The sequence below is a fragment of the Arctopsyche grandis genome, chromosome 10 (assembly GCF_051622035.1).
Source record: "Arctopsyche grandis isolate Sample6627 chromosome 10, ASM5162203v2, whole genome shotgun sequence".
In the NCBI taxonomy this organism is placed as follows: domain Eukaryota; kingdom Metazoa; phylum Arthropoda; class Insecta; order Trichoptera; family Hydropsychidae; genus Arctopsyche; species Arctopsyche grandis.
In genome coordinates, this window is record NC_135364.1 from 2,952,898 (window position 1) to 2,972,248 (window position 19,351).

At 37.8% G+C, this 19,351-nt stretch overlaps 3 protein-coding genes across 6 annotated transcripts in view; 1 reads left to right on the forward strand and 2 right to left on the reverse strand.

Moving 5' to 3' along the window:
* The first annotated feature begins 867 nt into the window (after positions 1-867).
* LOC143917561 (uncharacterized) lies at positions 868-6,230 on the forward strand. The gene is made up of 2 exons (XM_077439099.1): positions 868-1,012; positions 1,328-6,230. Exon 2 carries the CDS (start codon positions 1,398-1,400, stop codon positions 2,706-2,708), a length of 1,311 nt encoding a protein of 436 aa, XP_077295225.1. The 5' UTR covers positions 868-1,012; positions 1,328-1,397; the 3' UTR covers positions 2,709-6,230.
* Positions 6,231-11,107: 4,877 nt separating this feature from the next.
* Positions 11,108-12,059, reverse strand: Coq4 (Coenzyme Q4). Its single transcript, XM_077439100.1, has one exon. The coding sequence runs from the start codon at positions 11,976-11,978 to the stop codon at positions 11,193-11,195; it is 786 nt and encodes a 261-aa protein (XP_077295226.1). The 5' UTR covers positions 11,979-12,059; the 3' UTR covers positions 11,108-11,192.
* A 1,440-nt stretch (positions 12,060-13,499) lies between these two features.
* Positions 13,500-19,351, reverse strand: part of MICAL-like (protein) — a 117,862-nt gene continuing 112,010 nt past the window's right edge. For 3 of the 4 annotated variants that reach the window (XM_077439561.1, XM_077439560.1, XM_077439563.1), the window contains 8 exons: positions 16,524-18,515; positions 16,251-16,447; positions 16,050-16,175; positions 15,729-15,972; positions 15,352-15,661; positions 14,933-15,275; positions 14,620-14,858; positions 13,500-14,543 (listed from right to left, as the gene is read on the reverse strand). In XM_077439561.1, the coding sequence (XP_077295687.1) occupies positions 14,356-14,543; positions 14,620-14,858; positions 14,933-15,275; positions 15,352-15,661; positions 15,729-15,972; positions 16,050-16,175; positions 16,251-16,447; positions 16,524-18,515 (3,639 nt within the window). In that variant the 3' untranslated portion in view covers positions 13,500-14,355. The remainder of the gene's footprint in view (positions 14,544-14,619; positions 14,859-14,932; positions 15,276-15,351; positions 15,662-15,728; positions 15,973-16,049; positions 16,176-16,250; positions 16,448-16,523; positions 18,516-19,351) is intronic. The other variant, XM_077439562.1, reaches the window with a different exon arrangement.

Sequence of the window (19,351 nt, forward strand, 5' to 3'; positions counted from 1 at the left end):
TTATAAACTAATGAGAAATGGAAACCAATTTATCACACCAAATTTTAAAACAACACAAATGCAAAACCATTATATTTTCCAAGCCATAAATAACTATAATAATCTCCCTTCTGAATTGCGCTGTATTGTTAACCAAACAGAACAAGTAAAAAAAATCAAACACTTTTTCAAAAAAAACTTACACTGAAAAATTTTAATGTAATTTTTATATAAAAAATATTATAATAGATTTTAAGAATTTATAATAGAATCGTAGCTCCCTTATTAGGCACAAGAGCTACTCTTATCTGATAAGGAATACATGTCCAACTTTGAAATAAACATTATATCCTGTAAATATATGTATATGAATAAATAAAAAAAAAAAAAACAACTAAAATCTCGATTTACCCACCAAAATTCCATTCATCGAGATTTACTCACATTAAATATCATACTAACAAGAACTCGATTGTCAGAAAATACGTATTCACGATTTTCGTGGCAAAAATTGTTATTTGCGCGATCGCAATGTGCGAAATAAATAATAATCGAAATAATAAAAAAAATAACTATCAAAAATTGAGATTCTCGCAACCGTAATAGCTAGTATTTACCACATACCCCCGTGTAATAGTAGTTACGCCACTGCTGCTATCAATTAATAGTGAATAATAACAGCATCGATAAACTTCAAATTATCCAACAATACTTTGACAATTTTTAGTATTTTATATACCTTAAAAATCAAAGTGACACTTTTAAATAATATTTTATATTATTTATGATATTTTTAAAATCAAATAAGCTATTTTAATAGTATTAAAATAAAATATTTTATCCCTTTTTACAATTTTGTACGCTGTCAACACCAGAGTATATTTACGCGTGGCAGCACTGTCCTGAAGTGCCATTTCTGATGTGTGCGCGTGTCCGTTTGTATCATTTACTACCGATCGAATATTACCCGATATTAAATTAAATTGACATCATTTCAACTCCAATCGGCAATTAAGACCTTCGCAAATCTCAGGTTAGTCGTCATTTCGCAAAAAACTGCGCTAAAATTGAAAATGCCAATACTTGTTTACTTCACTACGAAGTTGCCACATATAACCGACAATTAAAATTCAATCGTACATACGTATATTTTTTTACTCAAAACATGCCTTAAAGTTGTCATTTTACATGCTTATTAGAATTCGATACAATTAATTTACCTATTTATTCAGTTATGATCAGAACTTGTATGTATCATTTTTAGGTTATGTCAACAAATATTTACATACAAAACAACTTCATATGCATTACAAATTTTTTTTTCAATGTGTATTTTATATTATTTCAGAATGAAATTGTGATGGTACTTTGTAAAGTACGTTCAATATAGTGCCTATATTCAAATCTAATCGAACAAAATGTCTGAAGGACGAATAGAAGAGGATCCGGAGCTTCGAGAGCTGGTAACGGAAGCTCTCGAAAAGACTGGTGTACTTGCAGCAGTACGTGCCCATCTACGAGCCGGAGTATTTCTAGCATTGGAACGGGAACACGAGCAGAAGCGGTCTCATCACGCTCACCTCCAACAAATGTTGAACACTCACGATGGTCGTTTAGCTCTACTTTTGGTCCATGAACTACTAGAGTTCTGTCGGCTCCACCACACAGCCAGCGTTTACTCTGCCGAGACCGGCCAACCACATACATACACTTACAAAGGCAGGGATTCTCTATTATATGACCTCAAATTGAACGATAGTACCGACAAGTCTCATTTGCCCGTTCTAGTGCAGTTGATATCAATCGTTTTCAAGTTGAATAAAAACTCGGCGTCTACATCGCAAGAAATTATGAAGAAAGTCCTCGATCCGAATGATAGCAATGTTCAAAATGAACCCTTCGTTACGAACAGTCCGGATAATTATGATACGACGTTCACTTCAGACTCTACGAATCATAGTATACAAAGCGAGAAGAACAAAGTCGTGCTTCAACTCGATCTAAACGGATCCGGAGATGTTGATAAGTCGTCGTCAGATCATATCGAAGACGACAAGTCCTCAGTTCTGTCGGAACCGTCTTTAAACGCTGACGCTCATATCGAACTGCATACAGACAGCGATAAAAGTTTGTCTGAATCTGTAAACACGAAACAAAAAGAACAGTCGAGAGAGTCAAATAACGAGGAAGCAAATAGCAAAATTAGTGCAAAAACCGAAGCGTCAATTCCGGAGACGACACAAAACAATATGACCGGAAATGAATCGGAAGCGAATCCAACTTACAATAATACTAGTCAATATTCTACTAATAAGAGCGACGCATCTGACGAGAGCATATCGGAAGAGATACGATACGACGATAACGATAATAGTGATTCCTACAAGTCCTCGTCGGATCAGTTGAATTCGCGGAACGACTCACCGTCGCTTCGATCTTCGAAAGAGGAGACTGACGACGATTCCTTCATTAAATCGCTGATAAAACCCTTACATTCTAAATTAATCAACAACATCAACTCGAAAGACGACGACAACACAAATTCTGAATCATCGACGAGCGGACACAGCATAAACAACGGAGGTGGCAAACTTCAGAAAAAAAACGTGCAATCGGATACGGCCGAAAAAATAAGTACGATTCCGAGCAAAGGGAAAGTATTGCCGTCTTATGATAATAAGATCACTCTAAAATCGACACAATTACAAAATACAAATGGATCCGATTGATTCGTATTGAATGTAGTAATCATATTGTACTTTAGTCAAGCGTGCCTTACGAATATGTATTTTTAGACGAAAGCCATATTTTTTATAACCATTTTAGTTTGTTCACTTTGTATTGCATTCCAGAGTTCATATTCAAGATTCACCATATCGTTCCTATAATATAAAAAAAATCAATAGAATTGATATAAACAGTATAAATTTTCGGTGCTACTTTAGTATGCGATCTACCTTCACGTTTTTACTTTAATATGCGGTCTCACTGTTCTCGCGTGTGACAATGAGACTGAATAATACCGATCTAACGACCTGATCTTAAATGAATAGGGCCAACCTTTTTTTTTATCGTAGGAGGTGGGGAATCTTCCAACGACATCCTGGCAGCCCGCATTGGAGGATGGTTTTTGCCGACTAAACCCCAACCCCTTGACTCCTCCGCTCCCTGGACACATTTTCATGTTTTGCTTCGGGAAAGCAGTTTTGTCTTAGCCATTTATGGCTCTTCCTTCGAGTTCTCGGGTTCTTTCTGCTTCTTCTTTACTTTTCATTATCGTGGAAGCAAATGCTTCCCACGCTGACCAGGCAGTTGCGCTATCCAGTATGTCGAAGATCATGTTTCTCGGCGTCAGGTGTTCTACGCCGATTACAGTTCTGAATGTTCTTCTGTCGTCTTCCCATGCTGGACAATCAAAGGTTGTGTGGGCCGCGTCGTCCTTCTCGTTTTCACAGTGGTGGCACTTCGGAGTTGTTTCCTTCCCTATTTTGTGTAGGTAGGTCCCGAAGCACCCGTGACCTGTGAGTATTTGGGTCGTGTGGTGATTCAGTTCACCGTGCTTTCTTTGGCACCACGCTTTTAGGTCTCCGATGAGATGGTGTGTCCATCGACCTTTTTCAGAGCTGTTCCATCTGTCTTGCCATTTGATCATTGTTGTCTCTCTGGCTGTACTCTTCTTTTCACCTTTGTAGATCGCTTGTCGTTCGAAAGCGAGTAAGTCGATCGGTGGGATGGCGCACAACACCAGAATGGCATCTTCTGATACTGTTCGGTATGCCGCTGCGACTCTTATTGCAGCTCTTCTTTGAACTCTAGCGAGGCTGAGCCTCGTCCTCTCAACCTTTGTTGATTCCGCCCAAATCGGAATACCGTACAATGTACTAGTTCGCAGTATAGTTTTCTTCTCCTCTGTTTCGGTCCACCGATGTTGGGCATCAGTCTGGCGAGGTCTTCTGCTATTCGGGCAGCCCTAGCTCCCACTTTTTCCGCATGTTCTGCAAAGCGTAATTTGTCATCGATCTGCACTCCCAAATACCGCAGTGATCTGCTGAACGTCACCTCAAAACCGTTGACTGTTATTTGAGGAGGCGGCAGCTTTCTGCGTCTCGTGAAGAATACGGCTTCAGTTTTCTGGACGGCGAGCTCCAAGCCCGCATCCTCGATCCATTTCTTATGGCTTCTTCGCCGGCTAGGCGTAAAGATGTCGTGTTCTTTGCGGTGACAAGCAATGCGACATCGTCAGCAAAGGCGACCAGGCTCGTTTCATCTGGCATTGGGATATTCAACAAGCCGTTGTACATTACATTCCAAAGTGCCGGGCCCAGAACCGATCCCTGTGGTACGCCTGCATTGACGGATCGCTCGTATTTTTTGCCCATGCATTCATACATAAGGATTCTGTTCGAAAAATAGCTCTCGATCAGCTTGATAAGTTTTTCCGGAGCACCAATGCATCGAGAGTCCTTCCCCAGTTGGCAGTGTTGAATGCATTTTTTATGTCGAGCGCGATCATTACAACATGTTTGCTCGCCTTGACGCTCCCACGCCATGCAAGTCTTACGGTGTTTACGACTTCACTGATCGCGTCAATAGTTGAGCGACCGCATCGAAATCCAAATTGCTACGATGACAGTCATGTGTCGCTGTTTTCCAGCTGTTGTAGTCGCTGTAGAAAAAGTCTCTAGCAGTTTTCCTACCCCGTCTAGTAGGCAGAGTGGTCTGTATGAGGAGGGTCCTGGTGGCCCTCCCTTTCCTTTTGAAATGAGCACGAATTTTTGTCTTTTCCATGGTTTTGGAAAGGTTCCTTCCGACAGACAAGCGTTGAAAGTCGTCAACAGCAACGCTCAAGGATTGCTCAAGGCAATTCTTTTAATAACTGCGTTTGGAATGCAGTCCGATCCCGGCGCCTTTTCGATATTTATTCGTTTGGCGGCTGCTACGACTTCTTCCTCCGTGAAAATCGGCATATCATCGCTTGTACTGCTTGTTGATCGTGTTTCCATCACTGGGTGTTGCGGAAAGAGGCCATCTATGACCAATTCAAGACTTGCCTTGTTTTCAAGATATGGATCGACAGTTCCAATTCGGAGCTTTTTCCTTACGATCTTATAGGGGCTCCCCCACGGATCCACATCAATCGATTTGCAGAGCTCTCTCCAGCATCTCTCTTTACTTGCCTATATAGCTTTTCGTAAAGCTATCCTGGCATCTTGATATTTCAATCTGTGCTGCTCATTGCTGGACCGCAGTGGCGTAACGTGAATTACAGGCGCACCCCCGCAAAATTCAGCAAAATAATTTTTCAAAATACATACCTTTTTATGTAGAAAAATCTGTTCTTCTGGACTTCGCATTGGCATTGAGCACTGATAACATCGACGTTTTTTGATTGTATGAGCTTTGATACAAAGTTGAGAGGCTGAAGAATGTTATCAAAATGCACGAGTAGGAGAATAAATTCGAAACTTTCCATTTTCTTTTTTAGTCCCTTTGCTTCTGATTGTTCATCATTTCTTTTACTTTTTAAAATTATTTCTGTAAGACATTTTAAAACATCTATATATGAATATCGAAGTGCATTGATGAAATCTAGTCTTGAAGACCAACGAGTAGGGTTCAATCTTTTTAAAGTTACTGATGGTGAATTTTCCTTAAAACCTTCCCACCTGTTAATGCTGACAGCGAAAAATTTATAAATTTGTTCAACCACATCAAAAAAATAAGAAGCTTCTGGCACATCAGATACGGTATCGTTAAGAGACGAGATTTAAATGATGAGCTGCACAGTGAATGTAATGAGCGTTTGGTTTGAGTTCAGTTATCTTCTTTTGTAGACCGTTGTATGCACCACTCATTACTCTGGCACCATCGTAACCCTGTCCTTTACATTTCGCAATATCTAGTCCCCTTGTCAACGAATCCAAAATAATTTAACTGTTTTTAACATTAAAGAACCCCACGAATGATTCCTTGATTTCAACATCAATTGGACGTTGAATTTCATCTTTTTGAACAACAATGTATCGAAAAACAACACTCACTTGCTAAATTTTACTTAAATCTTGAGTACCGTCAATTATGATTGAATAGAAAGGCGAAGTGGTTATCTCTTTAAATATTTCATTTTCTATTTGTGTCGAAATTAATTGGATGATTTCATTTTGAATTGTCGCGCTCAAATAAGTCACAGAACCTGCTTTATGTTTGGCTATCAATAATTCCAAAAGTGGATCATAAGTTGCCAGAAGTTTAATAAAAGAAAGAAAATTTCCAGGATTTTTAGAAGGCACGCAATTTTCTTGATGGCCTCGAGATGCCAAATTACATTTAGCCAATGTTAATATTACATTAATAATACGATGAATGACTTGACGCCAGTAGTTTACTGCTTCCGCAGGGGCTGTTTTCGTCCATGTTGGCTCCTCCTTTTTGTGCGGATCCCTTCTTTTTTTTCCGGTGCTGTTTCGTTCTTGCTTTCGGTCGGTCCTCCTGTTTTTCTTCCTGAAACAAAAAGTTAGTGTGGGTGAGAGAGATGTAGCAGAATATCAATGGGATGACACCTGTTGATATCTTTCTCGTAGCTCTTCAACTTTAGCCGTTCAGCCTCCTCCAGCTGTTTCGTTTTTCTCCTTGTAGGTTCCTCGACGGCGTGCTAGTTGGTCAGGTCGTTACGTCAGCAGGTTCCTCTTCTTCTGTCTCTCCATTTCGGATTTGTATGCAGGACACTTGGATGATCCTGCCATGTGTCGTTCGTCCGTACCGCGATCTTTGCAGACAATGCAGCACAGACTCTCCTTGCATTTGGCCTACTTTGCCGCATCGGCGACACAGTTGGGACCTGTCGCTTCCGCTGCAGGTAGCTGCCAAATGTCCGTATTCTATGTGCTGTCGTACGCGGCAGCTTATCCATCCTACGCGTAACTTACCTTTTTGTAGGATTGTCTGGGCTTAGTCGCTTGCGATCCTTATTACTGCTACTTTTGTGCCATTGTAAACATTGAATAGGCTGACCACTTCAGCCTCCTCCAACGTAAGCGATCCCAGTTCTGTGTTGAGGGCATCCATCACATCTTGGCGCTCTTCGCCTTCATCCAGGTCCCGCACCTCTATCTTCATCATCGGCGTCAATCTCCTGTCGACACCTAGTGCTGTTTTGATGGCGTCTGCAAGCGTTGTGGGGTTGCCGCCATTCTTTTCCAGCTCCATTATTATTATTCCGCTCCGGGTTTACCTTATACGATCCACCTTACATCCAGTTGTATCAATGTCTACGGTGGTTCTTAATTTTTTAAGAATATCCGCATACGTATTTTTCTCATTTCGCTTGAGTGTTATCGCTTCATTTTTTGAGCGTGGTATAGTTGGTTTTGGTTTTGCGTGCTGGACCTTGTTTTGTTGTTGCTGCTGCGGGCGCTGCTGCTGTTGTTCTTCCTCTTGCGATTGCTCCTGTTGCGGCTGCTGAGGCTTCCACTTCTGCTTCCGTTGTTGTTGCTTTTCATTTGCCTTCATATCAGCATATCAGATCGTTGTGATCAGCTGATCTACGAATCGGCTGTTCGTAAGTTATGTTACGTCACCCGCGCACGAGTGTACACAATCACATCACGCGCATGCATGGAGTGCCATCGTAGTAGAGCATACGCAGAGCAAACTATGTATGTCAGCTGTTCGTCTGCCGGGTAGTTTACTTTACGATTTCTACTATTCGTAATAAATTTCTTAAAAAAATTTCCTAGAGATTTTAATTATTTATTTATTTATTCCGTATTTATCGTTGTTCTTTATCTACAATCATTATCTTGGTATTTATTTGGTTCTTCGGTTTTACCCTAACTTAACATTTTTTTTATTTTATCGTCGGAGGTGGGGAATCTTCCAAAGACATCCTCCAGCCCGAACTGGAGGATAGTGTCGGATTTTTACCGACTAAACCCCACCCCCTTGACACCTCCGCTCCCCGGGCACATTTTCATGTTTTGCTTCGGGAAAGCAGTTTTGTCTTAGCCATTTATGGCTCTTCCTTCGAGTTCTCGGGTTCTTTCTGCTTCTTCTTTACTTTTCATTATCGTGGAAGCAAATGCTTCCCACGCTGACCAGGCAGTTGCGCTATCCAGTATGTCGAAGATCATGTTTCTCGGCGTCAGGTGTTCTACGCCGATTACAGTTCTGAATGTTCTTCTGTCGTCTTCCCATGCTGGACAATCAAAGGTTGTGTGGGCCGCGTCGTCCTTCTCGTTTTCACAGTGGTGGCACTTCGGAGTTGTTTCCTTCCCTATTTTGTGTAGGTAGGTCCCGAAGCACCCGTGACCCGTGAGTATTTGGGTCGTGTGGTGATTCAGTTCACCGTGCTTTCTTTGGCACCACGCTTTTAGGTCTCCGATGAGATGGTGTGTCCATCGACCTTTTTCAGAGCTGTTCCATCTGTCTTGCCATTTGATCATTGTTGTCTCTCTGGCTGTACTCTTCTTTTCACCTCTGTAGATCGCTTGTCGTTCTAGAGCGAGTAAGTCGATCGGTGGAATGGCGCACAACACCAGGATGGCATCTTCTGATACTGTTCGGTATGCCGCTGCGACTCTTAATGCAGCTCTTCTTTGAACTCTAGCGAGGCTGAGCTTCGTCCTCTCAACCTTTGTTTTTTCCGCCCAAATCGGAGCACCGTACAGGAAGACTGAGTGTACTACTTCACAGTATAGTTTTCTTCTCTTCTGTTTCGGTCCACCGATGTTGGGCATCAGTCTGGCGAGGTCTTCTGCTATTTGGGCCGCCCTAGCTCCCGCTTTTTCCGCATGTTTTGCAAAGCGTAGTTTGTCATCCATCTGCACTCCCAAATACCGCAGTGATCTGCTGAACGTCACCTCAAAACCGTTGACTGTTATTTGAGGAGGCAGCAGCTTTCTACGTCTTGTGAAGAATACAGCTTCAGTTTTCTGGACGGCGAGCTCCAAGCCCGCATCCACGAGCCATTTTTTAACCCTTCTTATGGCTTCTTCGCTGGCTAGGCGTAAAGATGTTGTGTTCTTTGCGGTGACAAGCAACGCGACATCGTCAGCAAAGGCGACCAGGCTCGTTTCATCTGGCTAACTTAACCTAACCTAACCTAACCAGACCTTTGTATAAATAGATGTTGGCTGCTATGTTTTATTTGTGAAAATATTGATGAAATAAAACTTAAAAAAAAAACATCTTTGCAGCCAACACCTATTTATTTAAGGTCAGGTTAGGTTTGGTTAAGTTAGGGTTGGCCCTATTAATTTAAAATTAGGTTGTTAGGGTCGGTATTTTCTTCGTTGCTGACGATATTTTGATAGAAATGCTTCGACAACACTATGGGGCTGCAGGAAGAAACAAAAATTATAATACACAGGTCGTTGCTACGATACAAATAAAAAAAAATAGTCGACTGCGATTCAAAGGTAGACCGCATACTAAAGTAGCACCAAATATTCACTCGTCCACGCTGAAATATATTGTCCGATGCCTTATTTATCTGAATAAGTAACGAATCTAATCAATATCATATGCTCAATAGCGTTAAGGTTTAGTTTCGTACGCTTAATATTATTTTGTATGAACTACGTAAATGATATCATCACTTACTATAACGTATGTATGTAGATAGAGACGTAGCTTTGCCTGACAGAACCATTTTCTTTTACATTTTCATAGGTTGAATAGCAAACTATAACACATGTTTGAATTGGATATAGATAAAGTATCGTGAATAAGTATTGGAGCAAAAACACGCTGAGTGGTACGTGGTATGTGTTTTTTTTTTTTAGATACTTTTAAACATACGAAAAAAACGCAGCACCCCTAGCCAATATACACGATTCACAGTCCCAAAAATCACCCCCTAGAGTGTTTTCGGTGATATTTTATCCATGTATTTATGCTTGACAGTGATCGATAACTGTGAATCCCATATTTGAAGAAATGTAGGAGAAACTTGTCGGTTGCATATGGATATGCATACACATGCGACCTCCCAAACATACGCATTCTGCACGCGCAACTACACCCGAATTTGGTTTAGGTAACACGCACTGTTTACAAGCCAGAGACGTGCCGTCCCATACCGTTCTGTGTATTTTCGCCCTTGGGCACAACACAGACTGGAATAGCCAGATAAATTTAATAATAATAGAAGTGGCTTTAGATAAATTGCCAAACTCTAATAGGAAACGATCGACCTGGAGTCACAAACCAAGGTCTGACCAGCAGCTACTAGTGGGAATCGAACCGTGACCACTCTGCTCGAAAGCATATATGCTAACCACCAGTCCACGCTGCTGGTTCCTTAATATGTACGTGGCGTAGATGTAACAGCAGTAGACGACACAATCTATTCATATTATACAGCAGTACATGTCACTTGTATAACGTATCAAGCAAAACTGGCTTTCTTCGGCCACTGGAAATATTCACGCACGACATGACCTCATAGTAGCAAGTGCACGCGTATTAACGAAAGTGCGCATGCGCATATGATTAGTTTCGAAAACGTCATTGTGACAATATTGACTTGCCGACATGAAGTAAGCAATATTGCGCCGTATTGTCGCGCTCTGTAATGTATATGTAAGTTGATTTTGCCTCGCGCGCGTCCAAAATAAGTCTGAACATGCGCTGCTGTATAGTATGAATATAAATAGTATTTTCCGTGCACTGCTGTGCCGGGGTATTGTTTTGCAGTGCTGTTAGTATGAATATACCTTAAATTTCAAGGTATTTCAAAGATTATTTATGAGTTGGTTCCGTTGGGCAAAACTGCATCTGTATATACGTTCAATTTTGTATTTTACACGGTATTAATGCCATATGAACTTTTGTTTTTATGCGTTTTAAAGACTGATACGTTTTAAAACAACGCACTATGCTTGCCTGCACTTTCTACTTATGCATTTCACGGCAACTGTATTATTCATTTTATAAATCGTTCTAGTTAATAATTATAATAGTAATGTAGCAACATTTTTACTATAAACACCAATATGTTAATCCGTCCAATTTTACAATAAAGTTTCACTTTACCGTCTAACAAGTCATTATGTATTTTCAATATGTGTGTGTGTTTTATATTTAATTTTGTAATATATTAAAAATAAAATTATGTAGTTTTTATATAAATTTTTATTATTACAAACAATTCCTTATACAATATATAATAAATTTTCACAAACCACTTAGAATAAATAACATTTTAATTCGAATCACGTGCTCTTTGGCATTTGAAATGCCGTTATGTTCATTTCGTTGTAGAAATCATCAATGGTTTGCTCCCACCTCTTTTCGAAGTATACTCCTTGCAAAAACTTGGCACTTTTGCCTGTCTTCAAAGCCCATGGCAGATAATAATTCTTATAATATCCTCTGTGCTTCGGTTTGAGTCTTATAGGGCTGAACACGGCACTTGCAATACACATCGGCAGATGAGTCTGCAAGCCTTCGACCCATTTAATAGTAATCTCACCGAGTAGAGATGTCCTCATCTTCAAAGACGAATGCAACAAATCGTGGACTTCTCTATACCTTTGCATTACATAACCTAACTCCATATCTTTAACAAACTGGACGGGAGGCCGTGAATCGGCTGTGACATTATTATCGATCAAAAAATCTGAATAGATTTTGCCTATGGTATTTTCAGGTAATGTTTTCAGCCATTCGTAATCTACAGTTTTGGAATTGATTCGAGGCTTGTCTCTGAGGATGTTAGCGCCTTCTTCGGTGCTCATCATACGTTCTCTCATATATGCTAGTGCACTTTCTCCTGTAGTTTCGCCGAGGCAAGCTACCATGTCAGCTCGTGATGTGAGTAGTCCAACTGTTGCTGATCCTACTGATAGTAGTGCTCTTTGGAATAAATTTATGTCGGCATGATTTTCCTTGAATTCTTCTTCGAAAGTCTGTCCTTGTAAGTTCAAAGATGTTGTTGTTCTCTTGAAAATTAATTGCTTAATGCCATTTTTTGATTTGTGCAAGCTCGTTCGTATCATTTTTGGTTAGTTTATAAGCTTTCGTCAATAGTAATGTCAACACTGTCAAATGTCAAATCAGACTTGGCCACAACACTCTCTTTGTGAGAAGTGTCAAAATCTTTGGCCATAATAAATGTGTTTTGATCCATTAAAAACGTACGTTATTAACTTTCTAATCACATAACCATGATGAAAATCCACTGATTATATACTAATTTAGATTTAATAACCCAGTTTTGTAAAAATTTCAGATAAATATTAAAATAATTGATGCATTTTTCATGAAAAAAGAGGGACCGCACCGAATGTTAAAAAATCGAAAATGTTCGTTTACTATGCATACATATGAAAAATGGTTAGTATACATATCAGTGGCGTGCGGTAAAAGTCTTTCTCCCCCCCGTCGTACATCCTCACTTAATTTGCGCGAGTAGGATACAAGAGGAACAGGATTTTTCTCCCGTATTCTGCGCGCGCACATTAAACAAGGCTGTATGACAAAAAGAGAGATAATTTCACCGCATGCCACTGATATATATTATATGGGTCTACGTGACGAGCCAGAATGTTAAATGACAGAAAACACAAATATCGGAAGGCAAAGATCGAAAATCGAAAGATCTTAGGTCGAAAGATAAAAAAAAATGGTGCATGGTAAACGGTACATACTCACTTAATTTGCGCGAGCAGGATACAACAGGAACAAGAGGAACATGCTTTTCCCCCCGTATTCTGCGCGCGCACATTAATACGGGAGGAAAAGCTTGTTCCTCTTGTATCCTGCGATCTTCGATTTATCTTTCGATTTTCGATCTTTGCCTACCGATATTTTGCGTTTTCTGTAATTTAACATTCTGTCTCGTCACGGAGACCGATATTATATATACATAGTACCGTTTTCCATGCACCCTTTTTTTTTGATCTTTCGACTTAAGATCTTTTGATTTGCGATCTTTGCCTTCCGATATTTGCTTTTTCGATCTTTTGACTTTCGGTTCCGTGAGGTAGACCCATTTTGGATGTGAACCTTTTTTTACTAGTCAAGAAATTAATATTGTTTTCGCATATTTTGAAAGGAAATAACTGTAATTAATACTTATAGTGTTTTAGTACCTGTACTGCCCGTTCATTGAGACTATTTTTGTTTGAAATTACTTAATACAAGAAATTATTACTGTTAGCTAAATAGTTTTTATTTAGCTGCCAACAGGGATGTTCATTTTATTAAATAATTATACTCTCAAAGGAGCTGAATGGTTAAAAACAGGAAATAATTTTTATTAAGGATGGACAGACCGATATCATTAAATGTAAGTGAAAGCCTAAATACAAAAGTAGGTATAAACCTCCCCGACAGAGAAAAAGGAAACAACGGATTTTAACTAAAATATTATATTTACATTGTTATCGATTTATTTTATTACAATACTTAGTACTTGTTTATTTATTTCATTGTGATTTATTTTATTCAAATATATATTTATCTTTTGGGAAAAGTACTGTGAAAACTTACAATCAATAAAACAAAGTATATATTTTCAGATCATTTATTGATATCAAATACATGATACAGGTTAAATATAATATCAGAAAAAACATATTTATAATAATATTGATAATAATACATAAGAATGTAAAAAAAAAAACACTTTTAAAGACTTGAATTTTTCAACACAAATATTGTGCTAAGGCTGGTAATCAATACGTATGCTAAATTCTAATGATTATAATTACTGACATTTTTTAAATCAATCTTTTCTGAGATCTATGTATTATTAAATCATATATAATTTCTGTACATTAAATTTGTGCCTTGCAATTCACGATATATTATGTGCTTTTTGTATATATTTTTTTACGAATAGTCGAACTAATAAGATCATTGTTGCCGTTTTACATATTCTTAAATTAGCTAGTATCAAAATCATAATTGAAATACAATATAAACATTTAGATATACTGTTTTATAATTCCATTTTAAAATGTATAAAAATAAACACAAAAATATTCTTTTCCATAAAAAAAAATTCCATACTTTCAATGTAACTTGAATATATTTTACATAATATTAATAATATAAATAAATTCTGAAATTCAAAAGTATCAACATACATAGATAATTTCGCAAAAAATAAATGTAAGCAAATAAAAGCAATGTAATAGATAGTCTACGATCAAGTTATTACGATAACTCAAAGCATTTACTATGATGATAGCAGTCATCAAATTATTGACCTGACTGCTACCAGTACCATCAGTAACTTACCACGGTTAAAATAATGCACTTTAAAACAAACTTACTATTACTATTACTTAAATAAAAATAATAGAAGAAAAAATCAACCAAATGATATTTTTAAATGCCTTTTTTTTAGATATAATTTGAAAATTGACGTTAGAACCATTTCTTATGTTTTTTCTCCTTCTTGATTATGACTTCGGAATCCTCTAAGGAAATTTTATCAGCATCACCCTTTTTAGTTTTATCCTTTTTCAACCATCTTCTCTTATCTTTCTTCTTTTCCGGTTTCAAAGTATTTTGCAATTCAAGTGATGATATTGATGAATTTTCTTCACGTTTAGCTGTAAATTTTTACTTTTATATAAAAAAATTCAACTTATTATACATATATACATTACATACATATATTCAACACACCTCTATGAGACGCCATCCTTTCCCTTATGGTCTTATCCTCTTCTTTCTCCCTCAAACGATCCATCTCCAGACTCGTTATAACTTCGTTACGCCTCTCGACAACTTCCACCAAACGTTGAATCAATTGCTCTTCTTTAGTTTTATCCGTATCAGTTTTATTCGCCTCCGGTCTCGCCATTAACAATCGAATCTGATGCTCGAGATCCGCATGCTCTTCTTCTAAACGTTGCTGACGACGACTGAAATCACAATATATTTTTATAATAAAGATATCAAACAATAAAAACAAACATAAAAATATTGATATACATACATGTACATTAGCTCGGATTGCCGTCTGAACAATTCATTCTTTTCATTCACCAATTCAAAGAGTTGCAGCACTAATTCATCAGTTTCTGGATCGGGTTCCATATTAACGTTTTCATTAGCCTCTTTACTTTCGCAGCGCTCTCTGATTATTTCTTCTAAGCGTACTCCTTGTTTTTCTAAGCCTCTTTGTTGAGCTTCTAGCATTTGCAGCTCGCGACGTAATACAGCTGGTGGCATCGGAGGACCTGGATTTCTTCTTTGCAATAAAGGAATAGCCGGAGCTGGACCTTTTCTTCGCTTCCACTGACCAGAAGTGCTCTTATTATGAAACGTTGGAAGGCTTGCTAAATCAAAAATAAAATAAACATTAATAAAATCATCAATACTGACAAAATCCAAACAAAATATAACAATATTTACCATCACTGATGATACTACTATCTTGATCTTTACTCTTATCCTCTGATTTTTCATTCTCCCAAACAGTAGCGATTGACAAATCTGGATCGTTATCAAACTCAGCTGCGGACACAACTCTTTTAAGACTCATCAAACTCTTATCATCTTGCAAAATCGGCGACGGACAAAACGAAGTACTATCTAATGAATTTAAATTGCTTTCAGATTTTAGGAACGTCGAATTGGCGAATGGATGCAGGCCTGAAGATGGAGGTAGTGGTGCTGGACGCCGTTTGCGCGATCTGGGAGATACTTGAGGAGACATGTGGGACTAAAACAAAACAACAAATTAAAAACAAACCTCATTTTTACAACAATAATACTGAATTGAAACTCACCAAGCTGCTATTCGGACTGGACAGTTGAGACAGCATCGACGAGTCATTTAAATCTTCTACATTCTCTTGGACACTGCATTTTCTCGGAGCCGGTTGAGGTGCGTCTGACAATCCTGGAGGCTTCGGCGCTGGAGCCTTTTTCCTCCTCGATATTGTGCTCGTCAAGGAAGTTGATGAACCATGGAACGAACGAGGTTCGATTCCCAAATGGCTCATCGACATTGATTCATTCTCCTCACCGATCCTGAAATGAATATCGTATATGAAAAAAATGGTACACTTCGATTTTAATTATTTTGAATGTAAATAACAAAAGCAAACCGTTGTCGAGGTTTTGGAATCGGAGCTCTCGTAGATACTTTTTCATCTTCAGAATTTTCATCTTCATCGGATGAAAATGGATTTAAACTTATAGTCGGAGCTGTCACTACGCGTCTGGATTCTTTGCTATAAAATTTATAATTCACTTTTAAGTATAAAATATAATCTTTCATATAAAAAATTAGTGATTACGATTAATACCTAGATTTATTAGCTTTGTTTGCATTCAGAAGAAACACTGGAGGTGGCGGCCTCGGAGGCTTTTCACTACTTTTCTTTTTGACTGGTATTATTTGATTCTGTTCATCGTCACTACTACTTTCAAATGGATTTTTATTTTCTTCCTTTTTACTTGAATTCGAAGTTCGTTTCGATGACATAGAATCACTAGTCATAGCCTAAAATCAGAAATAAAATCGTCAACATACAAACGACTACTCAAATTCGTCACATTTCATATCATAAACAACCTACCACATCATCAGTTTCACTTTCGTCGTCAGAAAATGGATTCAAATGTACAGGATAATTTTCTTTAGATTGATTTTCTTCAGCTTCTACAGATTCTACTTTATTTTCAATTTTCGAATCATCGTCAACAACAATTTCAACATCACTCTTCGGACTTGAAACTTCCAATTCGACTCTATTAACATTCGAATCATCAGACGGTATAATTTCAGTATTCAACTCGTCAAGTTTAGACACGTCATTGATAAAACTAACATCTTCATCTTTTACACTGATACATTCTTCTTCTACATCTTTTACACTGATAGATTCTTCTTCTACATTTATTATACTGATACATTTTTCTTCTACATCTTTTACACTGATAGATTCTTCTTCTACATTTATTATACTGATACGTTTTTCTTCTACATCTTTTACACTGATAGATTCTTCTTCTACATTTATTATACTGATACGTTTTTCTTCAACATCTTTTTCGCTGATAGATTCTTCTTCTACATTTATTATACTGATACGTTTTTCCTCAACATCTTTTACACTGATAGATTCTTCTTCTACATTTATTATGCTGATACGTTTCTCTTCTACATTTTTTACTTCGATAATATCATCGCTGCTGTCAATTGAAATTATATTAGATTGAGTATTATCATCGTGCGTTGAATCTTCAGTTATCATTCGAGTATCCGTATCGTCGAGTATATTGGTCAATACATCATTATCATTGACATTTTGCGATTTTGTGCTATTTAAATCGTCGTCAAAGGACACAATTGCGCTATCATCGGTACAAGGCACTTTTTCAAATTCAGAATCGCGAGATTCATTTACTTCAGTACTGGTTTCAGTCACCGCTGCTGTTAAATCTAAACTAATGCTAGATTGAGTTTCTCCATCGTGTTCACGCTTTACAGGATCACACGTAATACTAACACTAGTGCTATCAATACTCTTACTGCTATCGTCTAAAACTACCTTAAATTTATCAATATTAATATTATCATCGTTTGATTTTTTGACAATGGTATTGGGTTGAGCTTTTCTATTGCTATCTTTTTCCATTGTTTCAAATATTTTCATTCTCATTTTGACGAGGGAGGTGTCGGCGGGAGAATCCCGAGACTTTTCACCCTCCGCGTCAAAACGATCCGAATTATCTTTGGCAATTGCATCAACCGCTTTATCAACACTTTCATTTGAAATATTCACATCATCCTCTACAGTAGAAACACTGGCAGTTTCAAGCTGGTTAGCATGTATACTATTTACAACGACGGGATGGGCAGTCTCTTCACTGACAATTTCTTTAAATACATCATCAACGAAGGCACTCGCATCACTAACACAAATGTTTGAATTTTCATTCGAGAGTTCACGACTCTTATCATTGTCACTAATATCACTACTAATTTCTGGCTCCTTAGACACTTCAACAGACGGACTTTGCAAATTTGATTCGGTCAGGTAAACTTCGACCAATTGAGGCAAATCTACAGTTTTACTTGGAGGAAGACTAGTTGGAAGAGCGGGTAGGACGTCATCGTCATCGCTGTCCTTTTGAGCTAAGTGAGAGGTCATGAACCCGGCAAAAGCGCTGGACGATTCCCACTTTGGTTCAATCTTCTTATCGTCGATGACGTTGCTCTCCATAATATTCGATCTTTGTAAGGATTGTAGGTTGTAAGATTTCTCTTCGTCGCTCAGAGTCTTCTCTCTGATGATTTTCTTTGCGACGTCGTCATCGACCTTTGCAGGATAGTCAGTGCTATCTTGTTCCGTGTCGGACTCTTCGTCCGGACAGGTTTCACAGCAATATTGTCCGTCTGTTTCAGTTTGATAGAAGCCAGCTAAGGTGAGTTGAGCGCCGCAACGAGCACAGCAGAAACAGGTGCGGTGGTAGAGACGACGTTCTACCAAAAGTCTTTGGGCCAAGAACACAGGTAATCCGCACGCTGTACAAGGATCTCGCCGTGCCAGCCCTCCACTCATCATCTACATCAAAACAACAAACCATTAATATGTATATCTACATATGTATATGTCCAATATAAAGAAAAAGTTTCGTACAAAATAGAAAACATGTAACAAATCTAGCTTACTGTCGGGTGTTGTTTTTAAATTATGAGTTAGTTTACAATTTAAGGGGAGTGCTAATCAACATGTATACTAAATAAATACAAACAGATAATTCACCGATATAATAATATACAGAATGTTTCATAATGATACATATGTCACTTCTAAGTCAACTTCTGAGATAATAATAAGTAAATAAATAAACGCATGGATATGTTACAATCAAAGTTTATTTTCAGTTGTAATATATTCCAACTGGCATTTAAGATCATTCATATTCGAAGTAAAATATATGTCTACAAGCGCAAATACACTTTCAACAATGTGCGCCAGTAGTACATAATATAACATTTGAGTTTTGACAGCTCTGATGTTATTACAAATGTTAATATTTGCTAAATATTACGAATAAAGGTAATGAGTACTGTATTACGATAACTCTGAGAATGTGTTCAAAACAAAAATGTGACTTTCTAACTCAATTTACTAGTCGAGTAACGTTTTCATGAAAACCTAACCTCTTAACTTATATAGTTGAACTGTATTTTCAGTTGTAATGAAATACGCCACATGAATCAACTAACGTGGGTTAGACGGAATATATTCCAACTTGTCAATATATATTACAACTGGAAGATACACTTAAACTGTAACATATATTTATATCATATCCACATTTCAGTGACAGTACAAAATAATCAAAATTCAATTGTATTTAAATGGTCAGTATGAGTGTTGATTGTATTTGTATG

Excerpts from the sequence above, each read along its gene's own strand:
- Coq4 (XM_077439100.1), bottom strand. The coding sequence starts at position 11,978 with ATGATACGAACGAGCTTGCACAAATCAAAAAATGGCATTAAGCAATTA.
- LOC143917561 (XM_077439099.1), top strand. The coding sequence starts at position 1,398 with ATGTCTGAAGGACGAATAGAAGAGGATCCGGAGCTTCGAGAGCTGGTA.